The sequence below is a fragment of the Pleurodeles waltl genome, chromosome 4_1, assembly GCF_031143425.1.
Source record: "Pleurodeles waltl isolate 20211129_DDA chromosome 4_1, aPleWal1.hap1.20221129, whole genome shotgun sequence".
Classification (NCBI taxonomy): domain Eukaryota; kingdom Metazoa; phylum Chordata; class Amphibia; order Caudata; family Salamandridae; genus Pleurodeles; species Pleurodeles waltl.
In genome coordinates, this window is record NC_090442.1 from 152,833,301 (window position 1) to 152,851,506 (window position 18,206).

Consider the following 18,206-nt stretch of genomic DNA (forward strand, 5'->3'; position numbering starts at 1 on the left):
GCACTGCACAGCAGCTGCTTCTTAGGACAGTATTTATTGTTTCAATTTTAAGAAAGCTGTTCATGTGAATAACTTAACATTTTTTTTTAGAAGTTTCTGTCTTCTCAGCCCCGTGCCTGCCACAGGAGAAAGTTTGATGGTCTGCAGAGGCTGCACGTGAACAATATTCCCAGCTTGGATGGAAGAAACATCTTTAATGATCTTGATGGAAAAAAGGTTTGAGTTTTGTATTTTCCATGTCCGTCATTCAAATTCTACTTGTATAGAAACATTGTTTAGTAAACTTGATGGCCAAAGTGTGTTCCTAATGGAAAACCTTCCTTTAGAGATCTTCCACCTGTAAAACACTCAAATTATCAGGGTTTTATTGCTTTAACCAATAGTATCGTAAAGACATTGCTACTCAACATAGATATCTAGAGATACTTCATGGTGCCCATAAACATCACCAGATCTGTTGGTCCGAAAAGTATATCTAGTACCACCTGCGTGTGGTGCCGGTTTTGCTTTTCGCTCCTGCTATATCTATAGAAATTTGAAACATTATTCCATATATTTTCTAACCTACTTTATGCATAGTAAGGGTTTTTAAAATATTTAGTTTTGTGTCTGCATCTTGAAAGGACACGAGGCTCAGGAGAAGACCCAGGAGTCGGGTAGACCAAGATAGACATGTGGAACAAGTCTATGCCTCAGTTCAGTGATTTCCTAGCTAAGCTAATAGTAGAGATGTTTAATGCCATAAGCCATTGCGTTCCCATTAGATTAGCTTTTAAACACCCGAGCGCCTTGTAATTTGTAATGGAAAAGCTAGATGGAAGAGCCTCTGCATTATTCTTATCGATCTCTATCTGCATTTATTTTTTAATTAATTTTTTGAATTAGTTTTATACAGAACTTACATGTTGCCTAACCACCATTTCAAAGCACTAAGAGGGTATGAAAACTTAAGAGAAGGAAACAATGTAGGAGAATAAGAAAGCCAGATGGTGAATGATCCCAATGGGTAAACAAGTGACAAAAGGGAAGGAAAGATGCAGTCAGATCAACTTCATTTGGTGGATTTACAGTGAGAGGTACCGGAGAGTAGTCTGTTTCAACAGCTGGCTTTCAAGTTGGAAGATAGGTTGAATGTGTTCATGAATTTAATAGGATGGGTTTAAGATCTTTACTGAATTAGCGATAGTCCTCTTAATTTCTCATAGTGGGCGGCAGGCTATTTCAAAGAGGAAGACCCTGGAACATTAATGGCTTTCCACCAGATTTTGGTCCTTTGGGAATGGGCTGAATGAGCTGAGATGCATTGACTGGTCTTAGAATCCTTGTTGGTTGGTATGGCGAAGCCAGAGGGTAAATTGGGTCCGGATTTGTGTAGGGCTTTGCACATAATAAGTATTTTCCTAAACTTGATCTTGTGTTATGTTGTACATCATCTAATAATTCTTCATCAGGGATTAAGCATTTATTTAATGCAGTATTTATAGCAGCCAAAATTTTGCACTAGTGCTCAAGCAGGATTTGAGCAATCTCCATAATATGTAATGCGCTGGCTTTCAATTGAAGGGAGTCAGACTGAGCTAAAACGTAACTTATTAATATGAAAGCAATAGATATGTGTGAAATAAGTGCAGTTGAGTGGGGCAAGACATGTGGCCAAATCAAGGGTGGGATATTTTGTGATTAAGTTTGAGAACTTGGATGATCTTTCTGGTGAAGAGTGATACAGTCATGAGGGGTATGTTCCACTGGTGGTAATGTTTCCTGAGACTGTTCATTTATTTCGTCTCTTCTTCTGCAGTGTTGCATTGTTTTTGGTTTACCAATAAGAGTTATAATTGTAAATAATATATTCTGAGGGAATATAATAATTCTGTGGTAAGTATGTTTGATACACCCACCTAGGTGTCAACTGAAATAATTGCATTTCTTCTAAAAGGTTAGATAAATATTTGCCTGCATCGTCAGTTGATACTACCTTTAATGTATTGTACAAGCTATTTATTAACCCAAATCCTAAAATGAATAGCGGAAAAGATATCAGTACTGTTGGAACAGTTTTCCACAGCACAATAATAAAGTATGTCTAATTTATAAAAAAAGATTGATTTACCTTATTGTTCTTTGCCTAAATCTCTATTTGATTCAATTTATAAATAACATATTCAAAAATATTTGAGCAAAGAGAATGTTTTATATGATTGATTCGTTCTGATAATATCTATGTGTGGCAAGCAAATGTGAACATTGAAGTAAGTTATTAACAGTTGCCAGAGGAGTTAAACAAGGATGTTCCTTCGCCCCCACATTAATCATTCTTATTGTGAATCACATTGGAATCAGGCCAAATATGTGCTACTTTTTTTACAGGAGATGTTGTTGTGATGATTTATTTTATTTATTTGTAGTTTTGTATAGTGCAATTCAGACCCACCAGGGCGAGCATTTTACGTGTGCACAGAAATATATAATTAACTAAACTGTTACTCAGGAAAAAATATGTCAAACATAGAAGTATCGGACAGTAACAAAATAAAGATGGGTTCTTGAAATCACAGCACTCAAATAACATTTCTGCAGTATTGGGTCTTTCATAGATTCACATGCTTGAATTATCTCCCAACGTCACACTGAGAACGAAGTTTGTAATACATTAACAGGGAGGAGGGTTGAACATGTGAATCCATGAAAGAAACCAATGCTGTAGAAATGTAAGTTCAAGTAAGAAACAGTTTTTATGCAGAACCGGATTTTTTATAGATCCACATGCTTCAGTTATGATTACCAAAGCATAATCTTAACTTACAGGGTAACAAGGCTTACCTTAAATAGAAAGGTTGTTTAGCGCTTCTTGACCCACTGCTGTTTCACTTGATGACCTGAAGTCCATAAGGTAATGCTTTGTGAAAGTGTGAGTTGATGACCAGGTCACCTCTTCACATAGACAAGCAAATGGTCAATTTTTATAAAGTAATTTGTCTTTTAATGATAGGGTTTTAAGCATCTTTTGACATTTTGCGATAGAAGCGCTTCTTGATCAGTTGTAAATGGTTGAGGAGAAAAGGTTGGTAGATTTATTTTTTGCTCAGATGGAAAGGTGTTGAAACCATTGTAATGAATTCTGGAGTGGTTCGCAAAGTCACTTTATTCTTGGCAGATTTCATGAATGCTGATCAAGTAAAAAGGCTTGAATTTCTCGAACTGTTCTTGCTGAAGTGTTAGCCAGTAGGAAGGATGATTTCCATGACAATATTTTTAAAGATGCCTTGGAAATCAGATTGAGTGTTTTTCTCATGGGTTTTTCTAAAACTGTGTTTAATTTCCGAGTTGGAGTGTTTTTTGTAGCAGTGTGAAGGTGCAAAATAAATCTCACATATATTCCTTTACCACTCTAGTGGAGAACAATCAAGATGGAGGAAGAGACCTGGGATTTCGAGACCTATCACTAGATGTAATCTGATAGAGGCATGGCTTAGTCCTGATTGTGCCAGCACAAGCTAATTAGCTTAGTACTTCATGTTAATGCATGGAGAATGGGTCCGTTTTGTTTTTTGATGCCCAGGTACAAAACCACTTGCATTTAAGGGATACGTTTTAACCATTCAATCAGCTCTTCCTGCTTGCAGATGTTTTTGAAGTTTGGCGAATGTTAAGTGATCCAAACTTTAGGTCTGCAACATCCAAGTAGTCAGGTGCAGGGAGGCTGGGCCATAATGTAAGATTGTGTACTCTAATAGAGCCATAGCTTAGTCCTGAGTGTGCCAAGGTTAGCAAATAAGGTTGTATTTTGTGTGGAAGTGTGGAGAAATGATATATTTTACTTTCTGATGCCCGTTACAAAACCTCTTCTCTGTCAGGGAATATGTTTTAACCATTGAATCATCTCTCGTTCTTTGCAGATCTTTTTTCGGTTTGGTGGAATATTTATTGATCAGAAATCTAGGCCCCCAATAGCTAGATACTCAGGTGCATGCAGACTGGGTTGTGATGTAAGATCCTGACTTGATCCTTGATAGTAGGAGTTGATCTGTCTTGAACAGAATTGGTATTTGTATCAATAGGTCCCATGGATATGTGAACCAGAATTGTCTGGCCGAAGTCTTGGTGATTAATATGATGGTGCATCTTTCCTTCTTCATTTTCCTCTAGACCTTCAGAATATGTATTATTTGGGAAAAGCATATGCAAATTTCAACTAATGAGGAAGTCAATAACACTTCCCCTGAGAGTTTGGACACCACCAACTGCTTGTGTAGTTTTGGCATTTGGCATTCTGCAGCATCACAAATAGATATTTTTGCAGCTTGCCCCTTCTTATGACAATTAGATCTAAGTGATTGTTGTTTATTTCACAATCCCATATTTTCTGGTAAGTGCGTTTGCTGTCTCATTCTATAAACCCGAACATGTACTACTGTTAGGTAGATGTTTCAAGCCTCAGTGCTGTAGTTTTTGGAGCTTACTAGAAGAGCTTTTTTTCTTGTTGTTTCCTTATATAATAATATTATCAAATCAAAAGCGGATTATATAGCGCAGTTAATTACCTGCAAGGGTATCCAGGCGCTGAGAGTGTTGCTGCTTAGGTCTCTCAATTTAACAGCCATGTCTTGAGTCCATTCCTGAACCCCAGAAGAAAGGAAGTAGTTTGTGGGTGAAGAGGGAGGTTGTTCCAGGATTTTGCCACACAGTAGCGAAAAGAACGTCCTCCACTTTTTCGTCGGCGCAGGCGGGGTATGTGTGTGAGGGAGAGGGATGCAGGTGTCTGCAGGGTTGGTGCAAGTACAGGCAGTGGATGACTTAAGCTGATCCTTAATTGTGAAGAGGTCTGTAGGTGTGGATCAGCATCTTGAATTGGCATCTTTTCTGAATGGTGAACCAGTGAAGCTTCTTGAAGTGGGGTGTGGTGTGGGTCCATTAGGGAGGTTGAGGATGAGTCTGGCTGCTGAATTGTGTATGGTCTGAAGGCTCCTCAGGAGGTGCAAAGTAATTCCTACGTAGAGTGTGTTGCCAAAGTCCAGCTTGCTGGTGACTAGGGCTTGAGTGATAGTTCATCTGGTGTTGATGGGGAGCCACTTGAAGATTTTGTGGAGAATGCAAAGAGTGAGGAAACAGGCGGAGGACACCGTGTTGATCTGGCTTGATCTTTGTTGTTCTGCAAGTAAGCATGGTAAGCTTGCTGTCCTGGATGATGCCAAAGTTGCGTGTGTGGTCTGTCGGAGTGGGCGCTGGACCTAGTTTAGAAGGATTGTTCCACGGGGAGATGTTGTTACCGAAGATCAGCACTTCTGTTTTGTCTGTGTTGAGATTTAGGCAGTTGTTTTTCATTCAGTCCGTGATGCTCGTCATGCACCTGTAGAAGTTGGCCTTCATGGTGGAAGGGGTCTTCTGTTAATGAGAGGATCAGCTAAGTGTCATCTGCATAGGTTATGATGTTCATTCTGTGGGACTTGATGATGCTGGCCAAGAGTGTCATGGAGATGTTGAACAGTGTGTGGCTAAAGGATGAGCATTTAGGGATCCCGCAGATGATGTCCTTGAGTTCTGAGGTGAAAGGTGGTAGGCGGATTCTCTGGGTTCTTCCAGTGAGGAAGGAGGCGATCAATTTGAGGGTGTTTCCCTGGATTCCGATGTGATGAAGCCTCTTAATAAGCGTGTGATAGAATACAGTATTGCATGCTTCTGAGAGGTAAAGGAGGATCAGGGCCACCTTTTCTCTTCGGCCGAGGAGGGTTCTTATGTCGTCTGTGGCAGCAATCAGGTCAGTTTTGTTGCTGTGGTTGGTGAGGAACCTGAATTGGGAGGGGTCCAGAAGATCATTGATCCCGAGGTGCTCCGTGAGTTGGCGATTGATGGCCTTTTCAAGGACTTTGGCGGGAAAGCGGAGCAGCAAGGTGGGACGGTAGTTCTTGAATTCACTGGGTTTGGTGGATTTTTTTTTACAAGGGTTTGACTTTGCCATGTTTCCAATCTTCAGGGAAGGAGGCAGTAGTAATAGATGAGTTGAAGATGGCGGCGAGCTGATTATATTGCTCCTGAGGTGAAAAATGTGGTGGGGTCAGTAGGAGCTCCTGAGTGGACTGTGTTCATGATAGCTGTGGTGTTCTATGTGGTAAGCTAGTCACAGGCAGTGAGTAGGTGGTCAGATGACACGTCTGAATCAGCCTTCGTAGGGGTGAGGAGTCCAAGGGTGTCGGTGGTGGGTTGGGGTTCGAAGTTTTTGTAGATGGTGGAGATCTTGTCATGAAAGAAGTCCACCAGGGAGTTTCAGAGTTCTTCAGAAGGGGTGATGATGCTTTCGATGGCTGAGGGGTTGGAGAACTTGCTGACTATGTTGAAGAGTACTACGCTGTGGTTGGTACTGGTTTTGCTACAATTTGTTAGGGCGTTCCTTTTTGTTTCATTCAGTAGGTGGTAGTATTGGTTTGAGGGATGACTTGAACGTGGCACTCTCTGAAGGCTTCTTGCTGGTTCGCCATTTCCTTTTGAGCCTCTTGCAAGTGCGTTTGGCAGTTCTTAGTTACAAGGTGTACTAGCTGGCTTGTTTGGCAGGTCTGGAGGGTTTGACGGGGGCGACTCTGTCGGCGAACTCAGTGATCTAGGTGGAGACATTCTTGACAGCCAGTTCTAGGTTGGTTGTGGTGTCAGGTCAGGAGGTGTTGAGGGCTTCGGTCCACTGGCTGTCTGTTCCAGCTACGGTGTACGGTGCTGGGTTGCTTGAAGGCGGTGCCAGGGGATCCCTCAATGGTGAACTGAACTATGGCATAGTCTGTCCAGGTGAGTTTACTGACATGGCTGTATTTGACTCTGTCACTGGCCGTGAAGATGGGGTCGAGTGTGTGTTCTGCATAATGTGTGGGGTAGGTGACTAGTTGAGTGAGGCTGATGTTCATGCTTTCAAGAAGAATGGTGGTATTGGTGTTGTTGAAGTCATTGAGGTGAAAGTTGAGGTCTCCTAAGAAGATGATTGGTTGGAGTCTGGAATGGCGTCGCATAAGTTGGGGCAGGGTCCTGGGAGTCTGTAGGCGAGGGGGCCTCTTAAAGTAATTTTGCCATTGATTTGGAGTTGGAAGTTGAGGTTTTCCAAGATGCAGGTGGTGTCATCTGCGGCGGTGGAGCAGTGTATGGTTTCTTTGTGGATGATGGTGATTTCACGTCCGTGTTTGTTGGTGCGGTCCTGCTGTGCTATCTTGTAGCTGCCTGGTGTTGCCAAGGCGACGTCAGGTGGCCGTATCATTTTGTCTTATCAGACAAAATGGTGCAGTCATACTGCCTTCAATTCCAGAAGGTTTATATGTAGATTTTGGTCTTGTTATGACCATATACCCAGTGCTTAATTGGTAAATAAAAACGTGCCGTGCCCAAAGCCCTCCTCTTAAACACGCGGCTGCTGCAATTAAATGTGGGAACACGGAATACTGAGGCGGCGTAATCCTGAAGCCATCTTGGGCCTCGTCATTTAAAGCCCCTCCCTGACCCTTCAGGTCACTCTAGCAGCTGTCTACTGTCTCCCTTTGTGACGCTTTTTTGTTTTTTCCTTCCTCCGTCTTACCCATATGTGCCTTTTACTCGCAGCAAATGCTTGAGGCAAAAGAATAATTGCCGGCCCTTAAAAATAAGTGCTGGTGCTCAGCACCGGAAGCAACAAGCACAAATTAAGCACTGCATATACCTCTTACTGTGTTATCGATCATGTACGCACGCCAGCCGTTTATCAATGCATCTGTGGTTAGATGAAAGAGTGGTTTGTAATTGTATTTTGTAAGTTTGCACCACTTTTGCGTCAAAACATTACGCAAATGCAGTGCTAAAAAGTATAAATATGGGCCTTAGCCCTCTGTTATGGTCCTTGTTATTTAACAGGCCTCTATTCTTCCTTTGCTGTTTGCTCCCCATTTGTCTTCTTCCACATCATGTGTTTAGGTTCCGGTTATAATATCTCTGCCCATAGAGATGGAAAGCAGTTGAAAACCGCTGCTGAAACAACCTCTGTCCATATTGATGTCTTTTGTAATAGAAATATGGTTGCCTTTTTGGTAAACTTCCCAGTGTTTTGGCTGTGTCCATTGAAGTTTTTATTTGTCTATATGCAATACAAATAAATGTTGAAAATTGAAAGGCATGTCGATGACCTTTGATTGCACCTCTGGTGGAAATATGACAATCCAGTTGGGTTTCAGACCCAGCCGCAGCACAAAGACAGCTATGTTCCAAATAATGGATGACATGCTGTGCATCCTTGATAAAGGCTAGTCATGCGCATTCATTTTTCTTGACCAGTCAGCAGCACTTGGCAATGTCAAACATGCCTCACTTTTAAAGTGGTAATAAGAAGCTCAGTCATGCGGGATGGAATCCTATTTTACCAATTGCTCCAAACTAATATAAGTGGCTAACTTCTTCTCAAGCCTTCCTTCCTCCAAGGACTCGACATAGGTCGATATTCTCTCCAACACCCATCAGCCTGTTTATGGAACAACTCAGCTCCCTCTTTAGCCTGTAACATCTGATTTCATCTGTATTTTGATGATACTTAGTTGTACCTGAAATTTGTTTCACCTAAGCCCTGACCCTTTTCCTTAGTTTTACATATGAATGTCCTAGATTTACATGAGGCAAACAAAAAGCAGCTAAGACTGTTAACCATCACTGATGATAAACGTCTGTATACCCGTCCCAGGATGCTTGAATCCTGTCCAGGGAGGACCTGGCTTGGCAGTTCAGGCAGGACTGCTCCCATAGGGAGCAGGGTCAAGACTGATTTGCTTGTGGCTGGGTTCCGAAGTAGGGTGACGTGGCAAGCAAAATAGTGATGGATTAAACCCAGATCTGTGACTGGGGGTGAGTGTTTGAAAAGTTTCAACACTCTGTCCATCATTTTATTTTGTAATGTTGTCTTGTGAGCCCTAAGTGGCTAGGGTATGCCCAGACGTGGGTCCCTTGCTTGCTGCGCCACTGGATTCAAGCTAGCCTTGCTGATAAAGGGTGATACCCTGAAACCGATCCCAGGATGCTTGAATCCTTCCTGTCCAGGGAGGGCCTGGCTTGGCAGCTCAGGCTGGACTGCTCCCATAGGGAGCAGGGTCAAGACTGATTTGCATATGGCTGGGTCTGAACTGGGGTGACGTGGCAGGCAAAATAATGATGGATTAAATCAAGATCTGTGACTGGGGGTGAGTGTTTGAAAAGTTTTAACACTCCGTCCATCATTTTATTTTGTGATGTTTCAAACGTCTGGATACCGTCAGCATTTTTCATTGTCTTGGTAAATTGATATTGAGCACAAAATTGCCAAGGCTTTTCTGACTGAAGTTCAGCACAGTGTTTAGTCATCTGGCCATAGACGCTTACAAAGAAAATGCCTTAGTTTATAGATCTCTGGCTATTATGCAGTACCTTCTTCATCTACATGCATGCCGATCTGTTAGTCACTACTGAGCTTACTCAAGAGCACTCTACTTTTGTCACTCCTTGCATGCATGCTGACTTAATGAACACTTATGTGACAAATTTCATTTAGTTTACACCTCAGTGCATGTTATGTGTGTACATGTCTGGTTATTTTATAAAGATAGCCTATATCAAGTCTATCAAGTAAACTATTGCACTCAGAAACGACCATTTGGAGTGTTTAAATATGTAGCTAGTAATTCCAAAAACGTAAACCCACAAACAATAAATATCTCAAGAATAACATTTTTATTTATTAGGACTCCCTATACTTGTTAAAACAAACTCAAGTGTTGTCGCTACACAGTGTGTTGGCAATTGATTATAATCTCAACCTGAGTACAATGGTCCACTAAAGCATAATCCATGTTAATTCCCCTGGTACCTGTAACCCCAGGTTAGGCAGGGCAGATAACGTCCTTAAGAATAGTTCAACCACCAACTGGACTTTAGAACATTTGATGTTAATCTTTAGTAGATGAAGTTCAAGTTCTACATTTGTTTTCATTAATAACCCCACACCAGGATACTTATCTGTGTCCTTATAAACAATCCACAAAAGACAATGGTCTTTGCAAGGGAATCTGGTATCAAAGTAGCGAGGTCCTGACTGCAGCACCATTGTAGTAAGATTGCCTAACAAGGATGCTATGATCTGCGAGGAAATTTATACATAATAATGCAAGATGGCTGCTGGAACACGTGCATTCTTCATGCACACACCGCTTCAGTCTACCACTCTGCGAAAACCCTCCCTTGACTGCAAGATATCTAGCCAGAGCGGGCCTGATACACAGCATTCATGTGCACAGGCCACACAGAGCTTTAAGTGGCACCTCCAGCCCCACTCCCTGACTTGAACCTTAAAATATTGACCCGCTCCCCTAATTTGATAACTGTAGATTCCGAAACATATTATCATATCAGAGACAAACTTTTAGACACAGTACAATTGAATCAACAACCTGAATGATAATTACAGTAAAGTGTTCTTTAAACTCCTTAGCTGTTGTGTTATTAGAAATCAATTCAAGACGCCACAACATTTTTTTTCTTTCTAAAAAATACCGTAATGCCCCCATACTCAAATAAATAGGTATAAATAGGTAGTCTCCTTGTTCATGATTGATCAAACTACTGGCCCATCTCAAAGCTCCCGTCTGAAGCTAAGGTGCTGGAATTGTAGATAGCCCTATTATTGCAGGACACATCTGACACATTGTCCGTCACAATTCAGGGGAACAGAGATCACCACCCTGACTGTGTCAACGATGGGGGGTTGGTGTTCGAAGTTTTCGTAGATGACTGAGATCTTATCATGGAAGAAGTCCACCAGAGTGTCACGCAGTTCTTGGGAGGGGGTGATGTTGTTCTCAGCTGCTGAGGGGTGGGTAACTGCTTCACGATGGTGAAGAGCTACATGTTGCAGTTTGTGCTGGCTTCTATGCGGTCTGAGAATGCGTTTTTCTTTGTTTCTTTCCGTAGATGTTAGTACCGGTTGAGTGCTGTCTTGAAGGTGATGAAGTCTCCTGTTTCTTTGCTGGTGTGCCATTTCCTTTTAAGTTGCTGGCATTTGCATTTGGTGGACTTCAGTTCCGTGGTGAACCAGCTGGCCCTTCTGATAGATCCTTTGGACCTGGCTGGCGTGGTTGGGGCCATTGTGTCGGCACATTCTGAGATACGCTGGGAGACATTCTTTGCAGTCTGATCTAGGTTGGATGTAATGTTTGGGAGGTGGGAGGTGGGAACGTTGTTCCAGTGATCTTCTGAGACCTTTGTCCAGTTTCTGTGTGTGGAGCTGGGGGCATGGGGCCAGTGTTGGTGGGTCCCGAGATGGTGAAGTGGACGCTGTAGTCGTCGGTCCAGGTAAGCTGTGTGACATGGTCTTTCTTGACTCTGTCACTGAATGTGAAATGGGGTTGAGCGTCTGTCCTGCAATGCTGGTAGGGTCGGTGACCAGTGTCTTGAGGCTGGTGTTGTTCATGCATTCTAGGAGGTTCCTTGCGTTAGTGTCGCTGGGGTTGTCGAGGTGGAAGTTGAAATATCCTTGGAGGATGTTGTGCTCAGAGTCAATGGTGATAGGGCGATGAGGTCTAGTCTGAGGTCTCCGTTTAAGAAGGTGGGACTTGGCTGTGGTTTTCTATAAGTGAGGGAGCTCTGATGGCGTTTTTTCCAGCTGTACGGAGTTGGAAATTAGGGTGCTCCATTATCTGGGTCTGTTCCTCTGGGGAGGTTGTGCAGCGCATGGTGTCCTTGTAGATGATGGCCATTCCACCTCTGTGTTTGTTTCTTTGGACCCGTAGTGTAATGTTGTAGCCTTCGAGAGTGGCGATGGTGATGGATGGCGAGGAGGTGGGGTTCAGCTAGGTTTCTGTGGGGAAGATGACGTCAGGGGTGAGGGATGAGGTCATGTCCCAGAACTCTGTGGTGTGTTTCCTGACAGATCGTGCATTGAGTAGAATGCACTGAAATTGTGATGGTCTCGGTTGGCATGGTGGATGCGGTGTCTCTGATATAGTTGGATGATTTGGGCTGCAGGTGAATTGGCAGTGCCGGCAGGAGAACAAACCTCTGGTGGTGCATGGAGATGTGTGGCATCAGTGGTTGTTCTTATGCACCAAGGATCAAGAACTAGGAGTTCATCGGCGGTGTAGCTGTGCAGGGTGGAATGACCAGGGTTCCTGGCGCTGGGCATTGTCCAGACGCAGACGTATGTGCCCGCTGCACATCTGTGCTGCAACCTCCATAAATAGTCTTGGAGGGGTGGGTGGAGCTGGCAGGGAGGTGGGAAGCCGAAGGGCAGGGAGCGGTAAAAACAGCATTAGTGGGATGGCAAAAATAACAGAGATCAGCCTAGTAATACAGAGGACCCAAAAACACAGTGCAGTTGAAAATAGTATGAAGCTACAGATTATCAATAAAAATTAAAAAGCAGCAAAGCCAGATAATGCAGTGCACAGAACAGCAAATCCGATATGGTGATTAGGGGATTAAGGCAGAGTCACCAATATATGTGAGCTATTGCAGCAGCAGCGCAGGAGCACCATGCTGACCCAAGAGGTCGAGTGAGCAAGAAGCCCAGTTTAACAGATCCTATTCTAGGTCACCCAAGTTGACAGGTATCTTGAAATCAAAGGGCAGCTGAAGCCACAAAAAAAAGATGCAGATCTTTAAAGTCCAGGTGTTCCCACTCTGCGCAGATCACGTAGTTGGCATTTTTAGAACCCATTTTCGTCTTCATCTTTGGAACTGATGCAACACACCCCTGAGTTGCCCAGGTGATCATCGAATCTGCAACAGATTGTAGGTGGTAGGAGTTGATGCTCTAGATTTCCTGCTTAACTCTAGTTCTCAATGGTGTGCATTCAGGCCAGAATGATCTTCTGAGGCGGTCAGTCACACCTCTAGTAGCGGGTCCATCTCAAATGCCAGCAGACGCTGCTCGGAGTCTGTCTTTCCATCTTCTTGCTCTGGACGTGGTTTCCATCCTATGGCGCAGTGTTGTCGTTTCCATCCTGTGGCACCGGGCTGTGGTTTTACTCATATGCTGAAGACTTTACATGATGTTGCATCGTCTGGGGTACAAGTGGCACCAGCTTTGTCAGTACCGACCTGCCAGTGCTGGGTGGATGGATGGATTCATCCTTTGCATGGGTAAGTCCCATGACATGTTACGGTTGAAGGATGTTGGGTAAATGCACCAGCTACATTAGCTTCAATTTCACTGGGTCAGCTAAAATTGTTTTTTTATGGACCGTATCAACTGTGATTCACAGGTCACAAGAAAGAAGCTAATAAATATGTATGTATGTATGTATGGAGGTATTTGTAGAGCGCATTCCGGCCCGGGGGCATCAAAGCACTGACTAAGGGAGAGCGGCAATGTCAGAGAAAGAAATCAGACAATTATCGAGGAAACAGCCAAGTCTTGACCCGTTTCCTAAAGATCAGATAGTTATGCTCTTTCCTCAGCTCCAGCGGAAGAGAATTCCAAGTCCTCGCAGCCGCTATAGTGAAGGCTTTATCCCCCCACTTCACCTTCTTAGTGCGGGGCACCTGGATGAGAAAGGTATTGGCCGACCGCAGCAACCGTGTGGGTCGGTGCCAATGAAGTTTAGTAATAAGATACTTGGGCCCAATCCCGTGCACGGCTTTATGGGAAATACAGAGCGCCTTAAAGGATATCCGTTGGGCTATTGGAAGCCAATGAAGATTTTTAAGGCTTTCCTTAGCAGAGGCAGATCGTGGCAGATTCAGAATTAGTCTAGCAGCTGTGTTCTGTATCAGCTCCAGTCTTTTAAAAGAGATTTTTTATCCAAGTTAAGCAGAAGGGCATTACCATAGTCCAATCTGGATCCGAACAACGCCAAAGTAGCCGTCACTCTCCATTCTTTAGTTAGAAAAGGGAAAATTTTCTTCAGCTTCCTCAACGTCCACAAGCAGGTTTTTATAGTCAGATTAACTTGCGGTTGGAAAGACAAATGATCGTCGAAAAGAAATCCTAGGTTTCTGGATGTGGAACCCAGTAGGGGCAGAGTGCCGCACTCTTTAGGCCACCAACTAGGGGACCATAGTGCCTTACTTGTCCCAAAACAGAGAACTTCTGTCTTCTCACAGTTCAATTTCATCCAGTTGGCCTTCATCCAAATGCTTACCGCTGACATACAGGTGTTAAACCGAGCCGTGACTATCTCCCCATCATTGTTGATAGGAATAATAATCTGCGTGTCGTCTGCATATAAGGTGGGGTGAAACCAAAAGAACGTATAAGTTCTGCCAGAGGGGCCACATAAACATTAAACAAAGTGGGGCTAAGTGAGGATCCCTGAGGGACCCCACAGGGCAGAAGGTAGGCCGGGGACCTAAAGTCTCCACAACTTACGGTAGACCACCTGTCCGTGAGGAAGGATTCGAGCAGCTTCAGAGCCTGGTCCCTGATCCCCATATAATGTAGGCGTTCTAACAGGATGTGGGGGCAATGGTGTCAAACGCTGCAGAAAGGTCTAGTAGAACCAGCACAAAACCCTGTCCCTCATCAACCAACCTCCGAATATTATCAGATGAGGAGATGAGGGCCGATTCGTGCTATGGAATTTCCGAAATCCATGTTGAGACATATCAAAACCCTCTGAAACTGACAGAAAATTGACCAGTTCTTTGTTGATAAATTTCTCAAATATTTTAGCCAGCAAGGGAAGCAAAGCTATAGGACGAAGATTGTTAAGATCATCATGTTTCCCCGTTTCCTTCTTTTTTAAAGGAATAATAGTAGTTTCCTTCCATGCAGATGGATAAATGCAGGAAGTACGAACTTCTTGGAAAACGGAGATTAGGGCAGTTACTGTCAGTTCCGGGACCAGATGCAAAATGGCCGGCGGGCATGGGTCCAGTGGCGACCCCGATTTGCATTCGAGGAGCAGCTTACCGAGCATATCTTGAGATGGCATGTTGAACTTGGACCTCCGGTTGTTAAGTGCGGCTGAGCATAGACCAGGAGAGACCCCGGCCGCGGTGTTGGGGGGAGAGGAGTCTTAGCTAAGGTAAAGCTAGAATGGATGTTTAGAATTTTACTTTCAAAAAAATCTGCAACTTTGTTGCAGAATTCTTGTGAGTTGTCCAGCTTAGGTGCACAAGGCGGGGTGGTCAGGACATTGATAACTCTAAACAACTCTCTAGAGGAATTAGCTGCGTTCCTAATTTTACTCGTAAAATATTCTGATTTAGCTTTAAGACAAGCCTCCTTATAACAATTTAAGGCCGTTTTAAAATCAGATTTCTCGCTGGGGTCCGGCTTAAGCTTCCAGCGCCGCTCCTGTTGCCTGTATTTCCTCTGAAGTGTTTTAAAATCCTGGGAAAACCAAGGTTGACTAGGTTTTTTCCCCAGTCGTGGTGCATGTACCTTCTGAGGGGCTAAAGAGTTAATCGCCGCCGAGATTCCCTGATTAAAATGGGCCAATGGCGGTAATATGGACAGCTTAGGATCGTTCCAGCTGTTGTTTAGTGCTGTTTCCAGGGGTTTTGCCTTAATACTTTTCCATTGTCTAATAAGTTTATTCGAGGGTGTACGTGTCGGAAAAAAACGTGTATGTGCGAAGTGAAAAGTCAAAAGAGAGTGATCCGTCCACACAACCAGGGTCGTAGTAAGTTGTATATCCACCTCAGGGCAGGTAAAAATACCATTGAGGGTGTGGCCAGCTACATGAGTGGCCGAGCCTTCCTTTAGAATCCAATCTAAGGAAACCATCAGATTGAGGAATTCCGTAACCAGCCGGTTGCTACTGTCGTCGAAATGAATGTTAAAATCCCCCAATATAATTGCCTTTGGTGCCATGACCAGCGGTTCCAGCAGGTCTGTGCACTCGACAAGGAAATTAGAGAGAGGGCCAGGAGGGCGATATACTAAGAGTCCTTCTGCGACTAAAGAATAGCCATCAAAAAGTTTAAAGGCCATCATTTCACATACCTCCGAGAAAGTGCTCCCACCAGTCAAAATACAGATGAGATCCAACCTACAAATGATGGCCAATCCCCCCCCCTCTGCCCGTAGTTCTATCAGCTCTGAGGTACGAGTAGTCCGCAGGGGAGGCCTCAATGAAGTCAGGGTCCGAGTCAGGCCTAGCCCATGTTTCCGTAATAAAAAGGCAATCAATATCAGTGGAAATAATAAGTTCATTAATTTTCAACTTATGTTTGGGCAGGGATCTGGCATTAATAAGAGCAAAAGATCCCCTCGCCCTGTCGTCCCTAGTACTCCCGTACTTCGTCTGATTGGTCTTGTTCCCGGCCTCCCTCAGAGCCCTATGCTCCTCCACTGTTAGGGATTTCGGCACAGACCAGTTGCAACATGTGCATTTCCAGGGGGTCGAAATCCCCGGGGTAAACTTATGAGGACAGGGACTACCTGCCCCACTACCGCTGTCAAATGGGGTAAGCTGGTCTTTTTTGATCAAAAATGTAAGGTTCCTGGCCCTCTGGCCCGTACTGGCACGGACGGGGGCAGACGGGCTTGCCTTTGGCGCGCCTTCAGAGCGTCAGCGGCGCGCCTGCTGCGCGGCCGTGTTCTAGCTGGCATTAAATCTCCTCAGCCAGCAACAACTAGAGCGCTGCCCCCAACCGGAAGTGAAGTACCGGAAACCGGAAGTTGGCTCTAACAGGCCCAAACTTCCGACCGGGTCCGAGGCCAAAAACTGGACCCCTCTGGTTTTAAAGCCCTCAAAAAAATGAACAGCCCCCAAGCAGCCCCCACAAGTAGCACAAAAAGCCAATTCACATTCGGCGAGAATGGAGAAAAGTGCCTGTGCACAAAGTAAGTAAAACTTTACATTAGCAGAGTTAACAGAGAATTAAAAGTTCAAAATGCAATTGTGGTGTGTGGGCTATGGGACCTCTCAATATCTAAAGGTCTTTAGATGTGACATATAGAAAGAGAAATGATGAAAAAAGAAAAAAGAAGTGAGAGGCAATTGGAGTGATGAAAGGTGAAAGGAAAATGCAAGTAAGAAAAGAAAGCAAGAGGAAAGCAAGGAACAAAAGATGGATGAAAAGAAGGAAAGAAAGATGGAAAGAAAAAACAGAAAGAAAATGACTAAAGAAGGAACTTATAAATAAGTAATACCGAAAGATGAAATGAGAGCTGGAAGAAAGAGCAGTGAAAGGGAGGAATGAATAGGACACAGACTATAAAATTAAAAAGAAGTAAGAAAAGAAAGGAGGATGAAGGAAGGACAGAAGATAGTAAAGTTAAAATGAGATATAGAATGAAAGAGGAATGGAGAGAAGGATAGGAAGTTGGAAAGAAGGCATGATAAGATTATGGCAAGAAACAATAATATACTTGGGAAGAAAGGAAAGAAGGAATTAATGAGAGAAGGAAATAAAATAAAAGAATGAACGAGAAAAACAAAGAAAATGGTAAAAAGTCAAGATTGAATGAAAGAAAGAGGGATAGAGTGTTAAACATAGCTTTTTGGGCTAATTTGCTTAAAGCCTTACTCTAAAATATATCATTTTGCATTAGTTTTTTTTTAAACTTTCCTCAGTGGAACAATTGCTGCAGGTTGTCAAAGAAAGTGGAGCTCACTGTGCTTGCTCACTCAATGCCAGTGGGTGTGTACTTTAGTATTTCCAGCTACTCCCTTGGGTTAACGTGTCTGATCTCCAGTTCAGAGCTATTTAATAGTGATAATTCATCTTGATTTGAGAATGTAGGTCTTGTCCTGTTACTAGCCATTTATGTTATTACTCAATCCTCTCTCAGCACAGGACTAATCTTGCTGCAGGGTTCTGTAGTAATGGGAGATGTTGTGTCATCTTTTCGTGGAGACCTATATACATGCTGTCCCATCAGTCCACACAAGATAACCCAAGTCTGTAGGCAAGGGTATTATATAGTGGGAACTGAACATGGGTTAGAATTTGCTGAGAAAGTGTGACTTGAGGCGTCCCTTTTTGCCACCTCTTTTATTTGTTATAGGAGAAAGTGTTTTGTGGCAGAGGTAATCCCTGGGTTCCTAAATTTGCCAAAAGAACTTATTCGGTCACAGGTCCTTTTTCCTCATCCATTCTTGATGATGGGAAAGGTAATTTGCAATATCTGGTTGATTTCCTGTCAGCACCCCATAATGTGCATCATTCTTCAACATCATAAAGGTCAGTTTTCTTTGTTTATTTGTTTGTTAAAGTGTGCATACGCATCTCAAACAGCCCTGTGAGCCATGCTACTTTCAGACAGAAACTCCTACCAGGATTCATGGCAGCCTTGT

General features: G+C 43.5%; 1 protein-coding gene across 2 annotated transcripts in view; it reads left to right on the forward strand.

Annotated features, from left to right (window-relative positions):
• AGBL3 (AGBL carboxypeptidase 3) overlaps nucleotides 1–18,206 on the forward strand; it is a 480,467-nt gene that overhangs the window by 330,596 nt on the left and 131,665 nt on the right. For both annotated transcript variants that reach the window (XM_069227938.1, XM_069227936.1), the window contains exon 15: nucleotides 91–216. In XM_069227938.1, coding sequence (XP_069084039.1) covers nucleotides 91–216 — 126 coding nt within the window. The remainder of the gene's footprint in view (nucleotides 1–90; nucleotides 217–18,206) is intronic.